Below are 17573 nucleotides of genomic sequence, written 5' to 3'. Positions count from 1 at the left end.
ACGTCACGGACGATACTACTTACTGCTATGTATGAGAATGAGAGAACTCACTGCGCGCAGGTCCCCCCCGGGCCGCCGGTGGGTCAGACGCCCGGCCGGCGGGCCGGGCGGCCGAGTCCCTGACAGGCAGGCTGGCGGCACGGCAGTCGGACTCCGGGAGCCTCCGAGGCTCCGGGAGACGGTCCCGGCGCCGGTCCGAGGGGCCGCCGGGGCCGCTGGCTCCGACAGGCTGCGCCCGGGGGTGCCGCGGGCGCGGCCACGCTGACCGCCCGGCGGGCCCGGCCCCATCAAGTTTCCTCGGAAGCTTATTGAGCAAAGGGTCACGGCCGCCCCCCGCACTGCAGCCCGGGCCGGTGCAACTGCCGGGTTCGCCGGGGCCACGAGTCCGGAGGCTCAGCCGAGTGACTCGGAGTGGCACCCGGTGATCGGACCACTCGACTGACTCGGATTTGAAATGTACTACTGAGGCGGACTCAGATTAGCCATTCGACGACCTCCCCAACTTTCACCACCCTCGATAAGAGATGAAGGGAAGGGTGAGGGTAGTGGTAGGTACTATTGAATAGGAGCAGGTAGGGGTGAATGAAAAAAAGATGGGTGGGGTATGAATTTGAAGGGGAGGGCCCTGTGTCATAAGGGGGTATTTTGACTCGAAGGGAGGGGTAGAGGTCTTAACTTCAGGTGGTTTTAGATGAGAAGGGTGGGGTGGAGTTGCAGGAATAGAGAGGGTAGGTGGGCGGATATGTGAGATATTAAGGAGGCGGGCCATCCACTGCAGGGGAACGGACGATGGCCGACGGCAGGGAAAAAGCGGCAGGTAGGAGGAGGAGGAGAAGTTATTCCCCGAGCAGAGGAAAGAAATCATTGGACTCACCAGAAATGTGTAATCGACTATACCTATTGGTTTTCACACTCCCCATGTAGAAAGTCTTCATCATCACTGATATCATCATGTTTGATTGTCACTTTACGTCTGTATGCTTCCTTTCCGATGATGCCAGCGTTATAGTGGTTATCAACTGGACTACTATTCTTTGCATAATTATCAATATCATCTACGATCATTATCACCTTCAACGTGACCATCTCTATCGTCATCAAACATCTCGAACGCTTTGATTACTTATTGAATAATTCAATCACTAATAACTCACTTTCGTCATTATCATAATCATCATCAACACAACAACAACATAATCATGGCCATGATCTCATCGGCAGTAATATCATAAGTGGCTGTAAAGAATGCATTCGTTATCTCTCCTTCCGCTTGCAAAATCATGTTGATCGCGTACAAGAAACTTATCTATTTCAAATCAATGTTTCATGCCCATCTCGTTACTGCTCGTTGGCTTATGGTTATAGCTCTAGTTGATGAATGCTGAATATATCTCTTCTAAGTTAGTTTCTATCGTTTGATCCGATGACTCATTATTCGATTTCCTGTCGAAATGACATGAATTCAGACTTCCCTCGTCAACTTCCGTCATGTGCGCATGGAGCATAATTTGCAATCGATAATGCTTTGAATCGCATGCATATCTGATGGCGCCAGTGTCTGGGAAGATTAAAGGGGCTGCAGAAGCCCTCAAGGGAATCCTTGAAGCAAATGGTATCTCCGACAAGGTTGCGCAGGAGGAACCAGAATCTGTCAAGCAAATCGAGATGTTCTTGTTCAACTTCTCTAAGATCCAATCCCTTGATATCTTCACTGGGTTGACAAGCCTATTCATCTGCCAACAAGCCATCTATGAGATTGAGTGTTTGGACGCGCTGCGTCACCTTGAAAGCCTGTGGATATGTGAAACGAACATCTCAAAGATAAAGGGCCTAGACAACAACATAAAGCTGGAGCGCCTTTTCTTATACTCGAATAAGATCAGGAAATTGGAGAACTTGCAACACCTCACTCTGATTCAGACTCTGTGGCTGCAGGACAACGAGATCAGCGAAATAGAAAACCTGGACTCTCTTTGCAACCTGAAACAGCTCTCTCTGGCGCGAAACAAAATCCATGAGATCGGATCGTCATTAGATAGCTGTACAAATCTGTCAGAGCTGAATCTTGCTGGAAATGAGCTGTGGAGCTTCAAGGACCTTCTGAACATTACGAGGTCGACATCTCTCAGAAAACTAGCTTTCAACGATCCTGATTGGGGCGACAACCCTGTTTGCGATCTCTGTAACTATCAAACCTATGTGTTCTTTCATCTGCAGCAGCTGTCTCACATGGACACTCTACCGATTCCTGAAGAGGGAAAGCAGCTTGCAGAAGCAACATACATGAAGAAGAAGATGTATTACAACATGAGGATCAAAACACTCAAACGAAATACCACCAATATCTTGAGAAAAGGACGAGATGCCTGTTTGAACTTGAAAGAAGAATTGAGCAAGACCTTGATGCTGCTGATTCGTCAACAAAAGGTTTGTCATTTGGAATCGAACACACTTGAAGTCTGAGCATTTGCTAGGATATCGAGCGTGAAACTCAGGAGTGCCAATATGGGAAAGCAACGATGGATGCCAACCAGGCAGCTTCTTACAAAGCTAAGCTGAAGCTGTTGAAAGAGGTGAATCCCTACATTTTCTGTTTCTTCCCTGAAAGATTCATACCAGGCGATTGAGAACAAGCAAAACGAGATCCAAGAAGCTGAAGACATGATGCTTAACATGAAGACACAGGTGACAAAGGAGATGATCGTCTTCCCTCTGATTCTCAATTGTTCTCATCTCTACTGCAGGTCTGTGCGATATCTGATTACAACACGAGCCGCTTGATCGTTGAGCTTGAAACGGGTGGAAACATTCGGCTTGAAGATGGTAAGCCATCAGACGTCTGGTACTCAAGTTGCGTGGATCTGGTCAACTCTCGGTTCTTCCAACAAGATTTTCAATCCTACGGTGTCAGTGACCTCAGGGTCGTACGTGTGACAAGAATTCACAACCGGTTCCTACGCAACCGGTTCGAGGAGCGGCTAGAGCAGCTTGTTGACACCTCAGACGGTTCGTACAAACGGAGTCTGGAGTATCTCTTCTATGGACAGGACCCCAGGTGAACCTGCCATGCGGAGAAAGTGACTGTTTGTGACTTTTGCTTCTCGCTTCCTAGATTGCCTGGAGAGATCTTGCGAGTGGCAGAAGAAGGATTCCGCGCTGCAGACTTCTACGGGGAGATCGGCATGGAGGCAGCTGTGTCGCTGTCCAACAGTCTGTCCATTGCCGACATCCCGCGCATACAAGACGCTCTGAAGAAGCAGGGCATAGCATGCAACCCCGACGGCACCCCGAAAATGAGATTCGGAATCGAGCTCGGCAACGGGCAACTGTTGATCACCAAAGTGTTTCTTGCTCGCTGCACAGCTGAGAAGAGCTCGAGCAAGACCAACGCAGAGACAGGGCAGGACGAGCCGGAGGACGACTTGGACGCCCAGAAGCCGCTGCCTCTGAACCGCAACAGCTACCCCAAGCATGACTCCGTGTACAGGGTGAAACCAGCTGACACGAAGCAGCGAACGTGGTTCGTGTTCGACCACTACCTCGTCCTGCCGGAATACCTCGTGGAGTTCGAGTACGTCATGAAGCACAAGAGCATCCCGGACCCGCCCTTGTCCTTCATGACGGAGCTGGTCGAGAAGGGAGTCCTCCATCCTCAGAACGAGACTGAGGCAAGCGACATGGGCCCCCTCGCGAGGTCTCTCATCAAGTTCTTGTACCAGTGCAACTTGAAGATCCAGTCGAACCGTCCAGAGGAAGACGAGTGTACAAAGATCCTCAACTCTCCGCCCATCATCCCCGACAGGTCCAGCATCACCATGATATCACTTGACACCATCATGGTCCGTTGCGGCGCCGACCTCTCAAACGTCAAATACCTCAACCTGCACAGCAACTCGATCAAGAAGCTCGAGAACCTGACGGGGCTGGTCAACCTCGAGACGCTGATCTTGAGCTTCAACGAGATCTCCAAAATCGAAGGACTGGAAACCTTCGTGTCCCTCAAGACGCTCGATCTCAGTTTCAACCTGATCCGCAGGCTGGACAACTTGAAGACGCTTTCTACTCTCACATCCTTGGAGGTCAACAACAACCTCCTCTACCGGGCGGAGGATCTCTCTGCCCTGCGCAAGTACACGCCCAATCTGATCGTCCTCAACCTCTCCAACAACGCTGTCTGCGAGCTCAAGAGCTATCGGTTCTACGTGCTCCGCCGCCTGCTGAAGCTCGAGATGCTCGATGGGAGGAAAGTGTCCGAGTCTGAGCGGCAGGAGGCGCTGACCAACACATCGTCCATCAAGCTGAACATGATCAAGGAGTGCGCTTTCGTCCAGCGGAGGTCGACCTGGAGCCTTCTCCCGCAGAGCCATCGGGTGCGAACCTTGTCTGACAAGGAGCTCGTGTCGCACGGGCCTGACGACGACTCGTGGTGTGAGCGAGTGGTGGATCTGGAGCTGAACCATCGGCACCTGAGGAAACTCTCGAACCTCGAGAAGCTCGTGAACCTCAGGGTGCTGTCGGTATGTGACAATGAGATCCTCTCGCTCCAGGGACTCGAGAGATGTACTCTCCTGGAGGAGCTGCTGATGGAGGAGAACCGGATCTCTAAGATAGAATTCCTGTCAACTCTGGTGAACCTGAAGAAGCTGGACCTGGGGAAGAACAAGATAGCGAGGATCGAGGGCTTGGAAGGCCTGACCAACATCGTTCAGCTGTCGCTGGAAGACAACGAGATCGAAACTCTGAGTGGCCTCAACACTTTGACGACCCTACTGGAGTTGTACGTGGGGAACAACAAGGTGGAAGAGACGAAGCAGATCCTGCAGCTCCGCCCTCTCCCCAAGCTTATCATCTTCGATCTCTCTGGCAACCCTGTGGCGACGCGCGGAGACTATCGGCTCTACACCATCTTCCACCTCAAGAAGCTCAAAGTCCTGGACGGCCTCGGGGTGGAGAGCGGCGAGCAGTCGAGTGCGAACGAGACGTACAGTGGGAGGCTGTCGGAGGAGTTCCTGGTGGACAGGTTGGGGCATAGCAGCTTCGGCCATGTCAGCGAGCTCGACCTCGCCTCCTGCAAGATCCGCGACACAGCCGACTGCATCACCGGCGCCTTTTTCCCCAACCTCCGGATCCTCAACCTGGACAACAACCTCATCACCGACCTCACCGGCATCGCCGACCTCAGCTCCCTCTCTGTCCTCCGCCTCAACCACAACCGGATCGAGAACCTGCTCCCTGAGAAGCAGCGCAACGGCTCGGACGCTCCGGTGGTACCCGTCATCGCCTTCTCCTCCCTCGAAGTCCTGCAGCTCGGCTTCAACGAGATCCACTCTCTCGCTTCGCTCCGCCTCCTTCCTCTCTCCAACCTCAAAGTCCTCTTCGTGCAAGGCAACGACATCTCTCGTATCGACGGCCTCGAGAACCTCACGCAAGTTCGTGAGCTGGTGCTGGACAAGAACAAGATCCGCCATGTGGAGTACGGTGCTTTCTCTCCCCTGAAGAACCTGAGGGAGCTGTACATCGAGGAGAACGGCCTCAAGTCTCTCTCCAATTTCCTTCCCCTTCCTAAGTTACAAGTCCTCCACGTCGGCTCCAACAGGATCTCAGAGATGTCCGACATTGACAAACTGTCACCTCTCCCAGCTGTTGTTGACCTGACGCTGGTCAGTCTTCCCATCCCTTCTTTCCCTCCGCGTCATTCTGCTCAACCTTCTTTGCTCCCTCCTCTTCCTCCTCCTCGCTCGTCCTCCAACTGTTCCCTACTCCCTCCCCCCTCCGTCTTTTGCATGGACCTTGTCCTCCTTTTCTCCGCCCTGCCATACCTCCTGACCTCGTTGGCTCTCAGGCAAACAATCCAGTCGCGCGGAAGCAGCTGTACAGAGCGACGGCGATTCAGAAGCTTCCTACGCTGAAGCTGCTTGACAACAAGGAGGTCACAGTGGAGGAGAGAGAGCGAGTGGACATCTTGTTCACCATCGACGCCCGAAACAACTCCAACTACCCCAGCCAGGCCGTAGCTCAGGCAGTTGCCAACCAGAGCGCTGGGAAGGTCCCAATCAAGTTGTCTTCAGTGACTTTCGATCAACTGGGAGGAGGAGTTCAGTCCCACCTCCCGGCTGCTCAGCATCAAGGCGGCTCTGCCGGCACTGCCTCCTTCGTCTGTATCGGGCTGGGCAGCAAGAACGTGGACTCGGCCCGCTCAGAGATCGACTGGCATCCCTTCCACAACTCCACCGGAGATTTCTTCCTTCCGGCTGGTGCTCCTCCCTCCCCTCCTCCTCTTCGTCAGCTTTTTGTTGATCTCGCCGCAGGCAAGATCAGCGGCCGCCCACGGATCGGGAGCAGCAGCACCGGGAGCACAAGCGACGGGGATCAGGTAGCGTCACTTCCTCACTGCCCTCCTCGTCACTTCCTCCTCGCAGCAACGGGACGTGGAAAACTGGGCCTTAGCAGCCGAGAGACGAGCGAGTCCTCACAGCAAGTTTGCGGAAAAGTGAGCCTGAGCTGGGAGCGCCTTCAGCTGCTGACGCCTAAGACAGGGCGCGAGGGGTCGGTCGGCCTCGCTCGGGGGATCGTCCCGGCTCCAAGGTCGTGGGCATCGGTGGCATTCCGTCAGGCGCCGCCGCTGCCATGGCGTCGGCAGCGCTCGAAGCTCGGTGAGCTGCTCGCCTGGTGCTGCTTCGAGCTAACCCCCAGCACAGAGCGACTGCGGCAAACATGAACCTGCCGGGACAACCGCGAGGGCGGAAGCTGGGATTCAGCGCGAGAGCAAGGGTGCAGACGCAGACGTAGCGAAGTGAAGGAGTTCAGACGAGGAGCGGTGCGAGGGGGTTGCAACATTAGCAGAGGAGCAAGAGGAGGGGTAAGCTAGGATTGTTTCTCGGGGGAGGGGGGGGGGGGGGGGGAGTCGCACGAGGGAGGTAGCGTGCGGTGGAGGAGGGTTGAGGTCGATAGATAACTCGGGGAAGGGGAAGAGGAAAGACAGGCAGCATGTAATGGTAAGAGAAGGAAAGACCCGAGCAGCAAGTTGAAGTTGTTGATCAAGATAAACAACCGAAACCTTCACGCCCTTCTCATTTCCCACTATGACTTGCTTCCATCTCTGCTTCTCCCTCCTACATTCTTCACTCTTGCTTCTCTCCTCCCTCCTTCGTTCCATGAGTGTCAAGAAAGTCTTTGATCTTCTGCTCTGAGTCACTCAGAGCGTTCTCAAGCGCTGCCTTCTGCTCGCTCAACTTCTTAGCGCTCTGCTCCCCCTCCTGGTTTGCTGACACCAACTCGGCCTTGAGTTTGTCACAGGGCTCCTGCAAGAGACGAGAGACGAAAGTCATGGGGAGTGCAGAAGCAGCAGCAGAAGCAGCAGCAGCAGCCAGCACAAGCACCACCAGCACCAGCATATGCGCACCATGAGAAACATCTTGCCGATGGCCTTGTAGGTGTTGGTGTTGGTTGGAAGCGCCTCCAGCTCATTGAGAGTCAGAGTATTCCTCTTCCTCTCGCGCTCCACTAGTCCGAGCTGAGCGAGCACAGAGCGATGCTTGTTTCTGTGACCATTGTACGTTGACTGCAACGATTCGAAGGCCTGAGGGGAAACATGTGATTCGGTAGTAGAGGATGATGGACTGAGTACCTCGCGTTGATCTTCAGACAGATTCACTGTGAGCATTCTGCCTGTGAGGAAGAGGTCAATGAGTTTGCTTTTCCTCCTCAGCATCTCTCCTTGGCATCTGAGGAGGGAAAGCAAGGAGGAAGGGCTATCTCGCTGAGGAAAGATCTCCCTGGCATCTTTTCAATGTCTCCTCTTCCCTCTTCTTTGATAAATGATCTTTCAACCCCAACTCTCGACTTCCTCGCACTTGCTCCTGCTCAGATCAAGCGCTCACGCTGGCCTCTCCTGTTCAAACTATCCCCTGCTCATACATTTGCAACCCTTGATCCCATACGTTCCTTCTTCTCGTGACCTTGATCCTGCTGCTACTCTGCATCTTTCTACTCGTCTCTTTCCCGCTCTCTCTCCCTAACGCTTCATGTTTTACATTCCCTTGCTTTTCCCGCCACTCATCTCCCTCATCCCCCTCATTCCGCTGAGCCGGGCTCAGCGCCGCTGACCGTCCGACCGTCCGTACAAGCCTTGCAGTGCAGTCACAGTGTTTGTCACCGTACAGTGCCACCCGCCGGCCCCCGGTTGGCCCGGCCCCGGCCCTGAGCCCGGCCGGCCCGAGAGAGCCGACACACGAGTCGCCGCGTGAAGTTTTGCAGCCTAAGTCTCAGGCTGTAGTACCGATACGGTACGATCCGACCCCGTACGGAGTACACCGTACTACACTGAGTGCGCCGGGCCCGCTTAACTTGCCAGCCTGCCAGCCTCAGGGCCAGCCTGCCAGCCTGCCAGCCTGCCAATTGGAGGCTGCTCGGCCCGGGCGCGGATTCGAGTCGCCGTTGACTACCTCGGCGTCAATCCGGCGGCCGCCGCGGCCGCCGGCCGGGCGGCCGCAGTGCCAGGCGGCCCGCGCTGCAAACGCATGAGTCGGCCCAGCGGCTCAAGGCCTCCCGGCCCTGTCCTTCGCCGCGCCATCCGATCATCGTGGATGCATTCCGGTATGCGTCTCATTCCTTCGGCGGCCTTTTGGAGTCTCGCTGTCTTTTCGCCGGAAGTCACTCAGTCTCTTCGAGACTCGCCGTTTGGCCAGTGCGACAGTGTCAGGAGCACTGCCCGGCAGTGCGGCACTGGCACGGTGCCGGCGTCATCAATACCGTTACCTATGAGATGCAACGGGCCTACAGCACTACCCCTCCCTCAGTGTCGGCGAGAACTAATAGTACCCTCTTGGAGTTGAAGGTTGACTGAGGCGATTCCACCACCCGGTCCTACTGAACTTCAAGTCTACCCTGAGAAGCCATATGCTGGGAGGGGGTACTTATGAGGACAACTTTTGAACATACCCCTGGTTGGTTATAACCCACCCTATCTTTCCACCCTGTCAAATGACAGACCAGCCACAATGCTGGATGACGGACAAACATGAGCAACGGAGATGGAGGCGGGGTGAGGGTGGCGGGGGAGCATGGGGGGGGGGGGGAAGATGGAAAAGTCCAACGTCGAGGGAAAGGATAGGAGGGAGGAGAGGGGAGAGGAGGAGCCCAAGAGAAGACAGAGCAATGCCAAGTGAGAGAAACGTGATGGGGTAGCTTCCGGCCTGAAGTTGACTGCGCCCGGCGCAGGGGGAGAGATAGCGCGCGGTGTAGTGAAGAAGTGAAACAATGGGGAAAGAGATGAAAGAGGGAAACAATCCTTGTCATTAGAAATTATGGAAGAGAGATGATTATTCCTTCTTTGCTTTTTCGTCTGTGTAACACATTCCTTGAACTTTTAGGCCGAACCAATCAGAAAGATCAAAACGTGAGAGGATCCTTTGCTCGCTCTTCGAATCCACAGGAGAAAGTTTTCTACCAAGCGCGATGCCTGGATCGGGGAACGTGTGGTTTGTCTACCGTCCCTTCATGCTCATGTGCGTGTTGGGGATTGTGTTGGCGACCGTGCTCTTCATTGTAAGCGTTGTTCTCATCACGTTGCCGCTGGACGATACCTGCAAGATCTACACAGTGACCGGATGCACCATATCCCATCACCTCTTGAACACGTTTGTGAATGTCCTAGCAGCCTGGAGCTCCATGCCCGCGCTCTTTCCAATCACTTTTGGCGCAATCGGACTCTACGCGGGGACGAGAGGAAGCAGGGGAGGAGTGATGTCAGTGATGTTCATGAGCTTGATTGGGATGGCGATCTGCGCAATAGGCGCCTCGATGACTTTGTATTCACGACAAATCGTTTGCGGTGATAACAAAGGAGCTGCCGCTGTGTTGACACCTCTGACTCCTTCTGCAGATGGTCAAAATCAAACTACACTTCCAACGAACTACTCGCAAGTATGTTACTTCTCGAGCGCGCTCTTCTACGTGGTGGTCGTCTTGAACGGGTGCCTGGTGCTGCAACAGCTTGTCCTCTCCCTCCTCAGCGGATGCTTCTGTTGTGACCCCGTTGGTCTCGCAATATCTCGTGAGCTTGCAGGGACTCGAGGAGACGTCGTTCCTTACGCTGCTCCTATTGCCGGAACCCGCGTACCGATGCTCAGACGTTCAGTCTGATGCAACTTGTAATATAACATCCGAGCCTCAATGAGTCGGCGGTCATTCCTGAGTCCTCGGACACACTGTTCAGGCTCGTGTCTCCTCCTCCCGGAGTCCTGCACTGTTTCAACGCTGTGACGCACTGCTGCATTGTTCGACGCCTGTCAAAACTGAAAGTTCTCGGACAGTCACTAGCAGTACCACGAACTTTCGAAGTTCGAAAAGGCTCAGTATGCCGGCGACGATCGGACTTGCGGCAGTCGGACCGTCCGACGATGACGGCAGGCCCCAGATCGGACTCCGAGACTCGGACTCCGGGCTTACTGAGTCACTGGCGGCTGAGTCGGCCCGGCGGCCCGGCGCCCCCCCCCGAGTCCGGTGACCGGCCTTGTGACTCAGCCTATTACTAGTGACTCGGAGCCTCGGAGGCTGGAGATAGTTCAGCAATTCAAGTTGAAGCCACCGGTCCTCCAAAGCTCAGAAATACCCCACCCCCTTTTATACCCCCCTTGCGCTATGCTCCCTTGCTCCCATGCTGCGGTCGTATGCCGTGGCAGAGAATGACTAGCAGGAGGTAGGGAGAAGATGAGGGTGTAGACCATGCGATGTTCCTCTCCGGTCTGAACCAAGAGTTCATATGGGATGCTTTCTCACCAGCATGCTCTCCTCTTCCTCCTCAGTCTACCATCGGCTTCCTTCTTCGTGATTCAACCTCCTCTTGAACTTGCTCTTCCTCGCTTCAGATGTCATGCGACATGGTCTGCCTGTCGCAGAAGAGTCTGTTCAAGAATGTGCAAAGGAGAAGACAGGCCGGACAGGCCGGAATTCTCCTGGACTCGTTTGAACATATCCTCGGCAGGAACGCCTGTGTCCAACACCGAGGATTTTGTCACGGGAAAGGAGTCGAAAGTGCTCTGGTCATGGATAAAGCTCTTCATAAGCTTTCTTCGCAACATGATCAACCTTTCCGTCTTCCTTTTGAGAGGCCCTTTCAGCACGCTATTGCTGCGATTCGTCACCCCAGCCTTGCAGCCCCTCCGACGCCCATTCGTGGCGCGCGTTACCTCCTGGATTGTCGAGCAAGTCTTGTACCGAGTGTGCGATGACGTGCGGGGGCTTGAGGTCAGAGTGGATGCAGACTCGTCCCTGGCGCTCCTGCGAGGAGAAATCACGGGGATCTCGATCACCGCGTCCTACGTGCGACTACTGGACGTCAGCATCTCAGGGGACGTGGGGATCTACACGGACTCGATCCGCTTCGTGCCTGACAACCAGAGCTCAGCATCAGGACAGGGCATCGAAGGATCAGGACTCACCATCGCTGAGCCCTTTGCGGTCTCTCTGGTGTGCAAGATGACAGAGACAGACGTCAACTCGTCTCCTCCCGTTGTTGGCGTCCTCAAGGACCTCCTCGTCTTCCTCGTCAGGTTTGGGCTCTCGGCCGGTGCGCGAAAGACGATAGGAGGAAGATACGGGAAGGAGGACAGCTTCAACACGACAGACGTCGAGCTCAACCACATCGAACTGAACCAGGACGGGACGCTGCGAGTCAGTGCTGCCCTGGTCTTCGACAGCTCTAGAAACGGAACGCGGCTCCCTCTCTCCATCAGACTCGGGCTGGAGCTAGAGGAGGGAGGGAGAGTCATCATCGTGAAGCAGCCTGAGCTCGTCACCAAGGGTCTCTTCAACTCGGAAGTTTTTGTTCCCTTCATGCCGCTGGCTAAGTCCGGAGCAGACCTGGGTCCTGACTTTCACCTGAGCAACCTCATCATCCGCAAGGGAGTGATAGAAGCGGAGGGAATCGTTGTCGTCCGTCCTCCTTCAACCATGAGGGTGGAGCAGGAGATCAACGCTCTGGTAGGGAACGCGGACGAGGACGAGCTGGAGGAGTTGCGCAAGTACGAGCAGAAGCAGCGTGAAGCGAGTTCCATGAAGCTGGGGAGCAAACTAGAGCTTGTCCGCATGAAGGTGGAGAACGAAGCTCGCCTGTCTCGATGGGCCTCGTCCGAACGTCAGAGGAGACGCTCTGAGCGCCTGCAGAGCGTCCGGCGAGCATCGAAGCATGTTTTGAGTCCTCTACAGGCCATGAATCAGAATCTGAGCATGCGACTGAAGTGGAACAGCTCCCGAAGGACCTCATACCTTCCTAGGGGCAGCTGGAATGCCTCAAGTCTCTTGGGTTTTCCCTTTCAATCGCCGGTAGGTGCTGATCTCCTGCCTGCCGTCTCCTCCTCCTCCTCTTGCTCGCTCTACCGCTCTGACTCCACATCTCTGCAGTCCTACATCGCAGACCTCAAGGACGCGACTTGGAAGGGCACTGTTCTTCTAGGGAATGTCACCTCCAGCAGGAGGCTGATACGGGCAGCAGACGGCTCCTCCTCCTCTGGCTTCTGGCTGAGAGATGTGGGACAGAGCAGCACAAAGATGCTCAACAAGATTCTTTGGGGGGAGCGGCAGAACATATCCTCCTCCTCCTCCTCCTCCTCCTCCTCCTCCTCCTCCTTGGAATCAGCGAATGCTTCCTTGTCACGGAGATATGGAGTAGAAGGACGGGGATCACGTGGGTCAAACCTGACGTATGGCAGCAACAGGTCGTCGGGGTGGAGGAGAGATCCAGTCCTCACTGACGTGGTTCCTCTCTACGATCACGAATATTCGCCAAACCCTGCGGGAGGAGAACGAGGGGCTGAGCTGAGGGCCAGGAGTGCTGCGGATGCTGGGAACAAGCCAAGAAGGGAGGGGAGGCGAGACGGAAGGCCATCCAAGCGCGAGATCCTGTCTCAGTGCTTCAACGCGGTAACGTGACCTCGCTATCATCTCGCCTGCTCACATTTCGTCCTCTCGAGCAGAGCGCCATCCTCTTCCTCAGACTGCAGAATCAGTCGATGCAGAGCGCGGGAGCTCCGACCCGGAAAGACGATGAGAGGATGCAAGAAGAAACTTGAACTTCGGAAAGCCTAGGCGGAGGCTACTAGAAGCCTCCCGGAAGCCCGGCACTGTTTACTAGTGCTTCAACTACACATCATCATCAGTTAGTCTTCCGTGTTGTAGCCAAGCGAGTCCGCCGGACACGGCCAGTCACGGTCACGACCGACTCAGCCGTCAGTGACTCGGATGCCAGGGAACCGTTCAACGGTTGAACCGTCCTCGTAACTTGATTGCTCTCGGAACGTGACGCCGGCCGGGCCGTGAACCGTTGAACTTCGCCGGGAACTTGACGAGGTCGCCGGACTCCCGGAACATTGTCCAAACCAGCCGTTACGAATCAACAGTTACGTCAGTTTATTAGTCAAGCGCTCGAAAATTCTCTCGAACTTGTATGCAAGGGTGGGGTGGGGTGGGCTAGGAATAGGGTTGGTTGGCCTAAGAATAAGGGGTGTATGACAGGGGAAAGTGGGGTAGACCAAGATGTGGGGTCCTTGAGCAGAGATGAACTTGAGAGGGTGGGGGTGGAACATCGCTGGTGGACTGGAACAAATGCAGGAGGGAAAGAGAGAGCGGCAGGCAGTCGAAGGTAGAGGGAGGGAGAGCGAACGATGCCGAAGGAAAAGATGATGAAAATTGCATGCAATGATAGAGCAGACTAGCGATGAGCTGCCATGGTTCAGCATAACTTGATGGTGCCGTAACAAGGAGGTGTGGTACGGTACACGACAGGACAGTAATTTTGGAACGGAATCACTGGTTGAGCTCAGCAGAAAGGGAGAGCACGAGTAACCAAAAAATGCAAAACCTTTCTTAACATGTTGTCGTGCAAAGCACTTTCACTTCACCATTTATTCGCATTTCACAGTAGTTGAAGTCCTTGGACTTAGACATGAGATATGGAGTGCAACGTGTTCTTTTAATTCCTAGAGGAGAGAGAGAAAGTCTACTCAGCAATGGCGTTCGTGTTGACATTGCCAAGATAAAATCTGATCCTTCCAGTCCATGACGACTTTTCTTTAGGAAAAATGATGGGCAGGAATATGATCCGGGAGATGATGGGGGTTGGTTACTGTCCTGCGGTTGTTCCTTCCACTGATCTCGCGAGGCAGCATGATCCGTTCGAAGACGACCCCTTCTTCAGAGACCCCTTTGGAGGATTCCCGGGCAGAGGGGTAAAGTGATGATGATGATGATGATGATGATGATGATTGCAAATAGTGGTGATAGTTGTAGTGACATTATCCATTATTATGATGGTGGTGATGTTGGTGGTGGTGATCTGATGAAGTTGGATAGGGTTTGGTGGGCGGTAGCTTCGACAACTTCGGAGGAATGCAGATGACAATGGGAGGCTTTCCATCTATGAACCAGATGATGATGAGCGGTGGTGGAATGGGAGGAGGGTCGTCCATGGTCTTCCAGTCGTCTTCCTTTTCCTCCAACGGGCGTACTGTTCATCAGTCTTCGACGACAGCAAGGATGGGCCCAGGAGGCGTTGCAGAGGTCCAGAGCCAGGTGATGATGTGTGACAGAGGAAGAGAGTAGATGACTGGGGGGGGCAGGTGAGGGATGGAAGCGGCAGAGAGAGGATCATGCTCGAGAGGCGCCTCGGAGATCGCGCGCGAAGAGTTGAGAAGTCTCGAGACCTCCAGTCCGGGGAGGAGGAGACAACAGACAACACGTTCGGCATCGAGGACGGACAAGAGGAGCAGTTCGACCAGGAGTTCCACCGAGCGATGCGGTCCCACGGCTACATGCATGGACATGGCAGGCATGGTATGATCAGTGCCCCTCAGGCCCCTCAGGCCCCTCAGGCCAGGTAGGCTATGAAGCACAAGCGAGCAAGGAACGCTGACAGTAAATGTGCAGGCCTGCAAGGCAGATCGGATACTTCCAGCCTGAGCCGCAGGGCCGAGGATACCCGAGCCACCAGGGCTATCGAGGACATGGATTCTAACAGGCAAGGACGAATGCTCGCAGATGCTGCTTGTACTTTTAAAGAAACGAAGCTCTGGTGTTAGTGTCAGTCAAGAACACGAGCATGAAGCAAGCCTCTCACATCTTCCTTCCGTATGAGTGACTTGCGAAAGGCTGACAGGAAGCCTTGAGATGACTTTCGATCTTTGACTTATCGCATCTCTGTGATAGCCGTCAAGTCAGTCTGGACAATTCTAGTTAAAAAGAAGTGAACGACCGAAGAATTCGCTCGAGTCTGACAACCAACTCCTCATCAACTCGATTGCCTCTTGCATATCTTCTGCCCTCAGTCCATACCTGTCCACATCAGAGACAGCACAGAATGTGAAGAAACTCACCGAACATACCAGTGAAGATAGGCTCTCGACTCCAGCATGTCTTCACAGCGGTGAAGGATGTGGGTGAAAGCCGGCAGGTACGAGGACCTGTCAAACGTCAGCGTCCACGTCACAAGGTGCGGGAGGACCTTGTGGTCGCCCACGTGAGGCTCTTGGTCGAGTGTTTGAAGATTGGGCGAGGAGAGCCGTACACGAACGACTTGGGTCCTTTCATCCACGAGACCTGCAACGAGGGTCATGGGACATCTCCGCGGAGAGAACAGGTTGGAACTTGTTCGGCACTGCGACAGAGCTCGTTCTCGAGGCTCGACGATATCTGTTGGCACGGTGTCAACAGGAACTCTTACGAGTGAATCGAGAGTGCGAGGTAGGGCTAGGAAACAAGAAGCACCTCAGATGCCTGACTCATCGCTGCGTTTCCTCGAAATATCAGCCGAGACCTTGAGAGAACATCAGAGCGAGACAACAGACTCAAACAGTCTCACGCGCACGTCTTGATCCGACAGAGGGCTTCACCACTCGTAGAGGATAGAGCCGGCTGATAACGCGGAGCCTGGCACACAGAGTCACTTTGCTCGCACGCTCTCCTTCTGTCTTACCTCAGTGAAAAGTTGCTGGCTCAATTTAGTCCAGGAGATTCCTTGCACATCAGATCGATGCTTGCTCGAAGTCTGTAAGGAGCCAGTGGTGGACCATAACTCTGTTTTCATTTCAAGGGACAACCCTTTGCATGATAAGCATACCAACAAACTTTGCCTCTCGAGTCGCAGAAATCTCCGCAACCATTTTTGAGATACTCCAGTTGTTCTTTAAGTCATCAACATCCATGACAAGATCATTTGAAAGTACCCAAGTTTGACCGTGTGAGGATGAGTTCAACGTGGGGAAGATTAGTCCAAGAATCGCTGTCGTTATGTACCTGGAAATGCCTGCGATCAGAATCGCAGACTTGGCAGGAAAATGAGGCGAGAGGGAATACATGTTGAGATCTTCTGTCTTCACGAGCGTTCCTGCTGCATCCCCGGGTCGTACAACAGATCCTGGCACAATGCTCAGGTGGATTTCTTGGACCGGACAGAGAGCGGACAAACCTATCTTCTTAGCCAGCCGCTTTGACATGATGGAAAGAATGTCGTCGTTAGAAAAGAGAAGGCAAGCATCAGCCTCTTCTACGATGCGGGAAAGACAGAGCGTGCTATTGTAGTACTGCAGCTCCCCATTCAGCAACCAATTTGTCGTCATCACAGCAAGAAGCATGATTCCAGAACCCACAGCACAGATGGAGAGAGTCACGATATGATGGAGGAGGGAGTGGGGGGAGGGACTTCGACCTGAAGAGGAAGTTCTCCGACCGAGAAGGGCAGGACGGAGACGGAAAGTAAAGGGCAGCTGAAGGTATCACGGATTTCCTCTAAGAGCCTGGACCCAAGTCCCGATCCTGTTGAAATTGTTTCACCCCTGCGAACTCTCTCATGTGATTACTCACCCGTGCCTCCTGCAAGCGAGTGATACACCATGCAGCCTTCACAACGATCTAGACGCTCTCCCTCCCTCCTCAAAACCTCCATTGCTCGCCTCACCAAAACATTTTCATTCTCCTCAGTTGCAGTCGGTGTCCTCATCCTTGCGCCTTCACCAAAGTATCCCATTGCCCAGTTGTTTCCGCAACCACTGTCCCTCCAAACTCGATTCTCCGTCCTCAGTCGTCCTCGGTCTCCCCACTTCTTTACAACCTTCGCTTCTCCATCCACCATGACTGCGCGGCTGAATCCCTTCGCATCCACCAACCTCGTGGTATCATCTCCTCTCCTCTCTCTCGTTGTCTCTCCTCTCCTCTCTGTTGCCGCCTCTTCCATCACCATCCCTCCCACGCTCCCGCCAAACTGACCGACAAAGGCCGAAAGCATGGCTGTCTGAAGTGTAAAACAAACAAAAAAGATAGTAAGCCCGCCTCTGAAAGTGAAACAATTTATACCATATAAGCAGATTATATATGTGTCACAAAACAATGTATCCTTGATATATTTGTACCAGTAATAATATTTTATCATCAAATCTCGAAACGTTTAATAATTTTAAGTGAATCCTGGTACACTTCTACACACCAGAGGAAAAGTCTTTAAAACATAGTTATTGCAACAACTGGGTCTATTGTGAAGAGCAAGCTTTTACTGACCACCCCCTCTCTCTGATCACCCCTTGATC

The 17573-nt window shown here is 53.9% G+C and overlaps 6 protein-coding genes across 6 annotated transcripts; 4 read left to right on the top strand and 2 right to left on the bottom strand.

Moving 5' to 3' along the window:
• Positions 1 to 1545: 1545 nt before the first annotated feature.
• On the top strand, positions 1546 to 6079 carry GUITHDRAFT_67394 (hypothetical protein; the record flags this gene model as incomplete). The annotated part of the gene is made up of 6 exons (XM_005836992.1): positions 1546 to 2431; positions 2609 to 2685; positions 2745 to 3055; positions 3113 to 4370; positions 4452 to 5660; positions 5843 to 6079. Coding segments are annotated over 6 exons (3978 nt in total), but the record flags the coding sequence as incomplete, so codon positions are not given.
• A 1042-nt stretch (positions 6080 to 7121) lies between these two features.
• Positions 7122 to 7663, bottom strand: GUITHDRAFT_67530 (Prefoldin protein, subunit 1; the record flags this gene model as incomplete). Its single annotated transcript, XM_005836991.1, has 2 exons — positions 7122 to 7301; positions 7403 to 7663. 2 exons carry the CDS (start codon positions 7661 to 7663, stop codon positions 7122 to 7124), a joined length of 441 nt encoding a protein of 146 aa, XP_005837048.1.
• Positions 7664 to 9369: 1706 nt separating this feature from the next.
• Positions 9370 to 10172, top strand: GUITHDRAFT_162029 (hypothetical protein). The gene is made up of 2 exons (XM_005836990.1): positions 9370 to 9832; positions 9884 to 10172. The coding sequence occupies exons 1-2, from the start codon at positions 9457 to 9459 to the stop codon at positions 10141 to 10143; spliced, it is 636 nt and encodes a 211-aa protein (XP_005837047.1). The 5' UTR covers positions 9370 to 9456; the 3' UTR covers positions 10144 to 10172.
• A 742-nt stretch (positions 10173 to 10914) lies between these two features.
• GUITHDRAFT_104462 (hypothetical protein) lies at positions 10915 to 12930 on the top strand (the record flags this gene model as incomplete). Its single annotated transcript, XM_005836989.1, has 1 exon — positions 10915 to 12930. The coding sequence occupies one exon, from the start codon at positions 10915 to 10917 to the stop codon at positions 12928 to 12930; it is 2016 nt and encodes a 671-aa protein (XP_005837046.1).
• A 1508-nt stretch (positions 12931 to 14438) lies between these two features.
• GUITHDRAFT_151373 (hypothetical protein) lies at positions 14439 to 15229 on the top strand. Its single transcript, XM_005836988.1, has 3 exons — positions 14439 to 14568; positions 14616 to 14872; positions 14923 to 15229. The coding sequence occupies exons 1-3, from the start codon at positions 14446 to 14448 to the stop codon at positions 15008 to 15010; spliced, it is 468 nt and encodes a 155-aa protein (XP_005837045.1). The 5' UTR covers positions 14439 to 14445; the 3' UTR covers positions 15011 to 15229.
• On the bottom strand, positions 15225 to 17275 carry GUITHDRAFT_135732 (hypothetical protein; the record flags this gene model as incomplete). Its single annotated transcript, XM_005836987.1, has 12 exons — positions 15225 to 15327; positions 15369 to 15455; positions 15497 to 15591; positions 15640 to 15684; positions 15760 to 15808; positions 15854 to 15921; positions 15968 to 16039; positions 16288 to 16297; positions 16348 to 16408; positions 16460 to 16574; positions 16700 to 16806; positions 16855 to 17275. 12 exons carry the CDS (start codon positions 17273 to 17275, stop codon positions 15225 to 15227), a joined length of 1233 nt encoding a protein of 410 aa, XP_005837044.1.
• Between the last annotated feature and the right edge of the window lie 298 nt (positions 17276 to 17573).

The sequence above is a fragment of the Guillardia theta genome (assembly GCF_000315625.1).
Source record: "Guillardia theta CCMP2712 unplaced genomic scaffold GUITHscaffold_16, whole genome shotgun sequence".
Classification (NCBI taxonomy): domain Eukaryota; class Cryptophyceae; order Pyrenomonadales; family Geminigeraceae; genus Guillardia; species Guillardia theta.
The sequence above is the reverse complement of the archived record's forward strand: the minus strand, read 5'-3'. Positions and strand labels throughout refer to the sequence as shown.

Bases quoted from the DNA above. Each gene is read 5' to 3' on its own strand.
- GUITHDRAFT_162029 (XM_005836990.1), top strand. From the start codon at position 9,457: ATGCCTGGATCGGGGAACGTGTGGTTTGTCTACCGTCCCTTCATGCTC. The intron at 9,833-9,883 runs GTGATAACAAAG...CTCCTTCTGCAG, and splicing joins TTCACGACAAATCGTTTGCG to ATGGTCAAAATCAAACTACA.
- GUITHDRAFT_151373 (XM_005836988.1), top strand. From the start codon at position 14,446: ATGGGAGGAGGGTCGTCCATGGTCTTCCAGTCGTCTTCCTTTTCCTCC. The intron at 14,569-14,615 runs GTGATGATGTGT...TGGGGGGGGCAG, and splicing joins TTGCAGAGGTCCAGAGCCAG to GTGAGGGATGGAAGCGGCAG. The intron at 14,873-14,922 runs GTAGGCTATGAA...GTAAATGTGCAG, and splicing joins CCTCAGGCCCCTCAGGCCAG to GCCTGCAAGGCAGATCGGAT.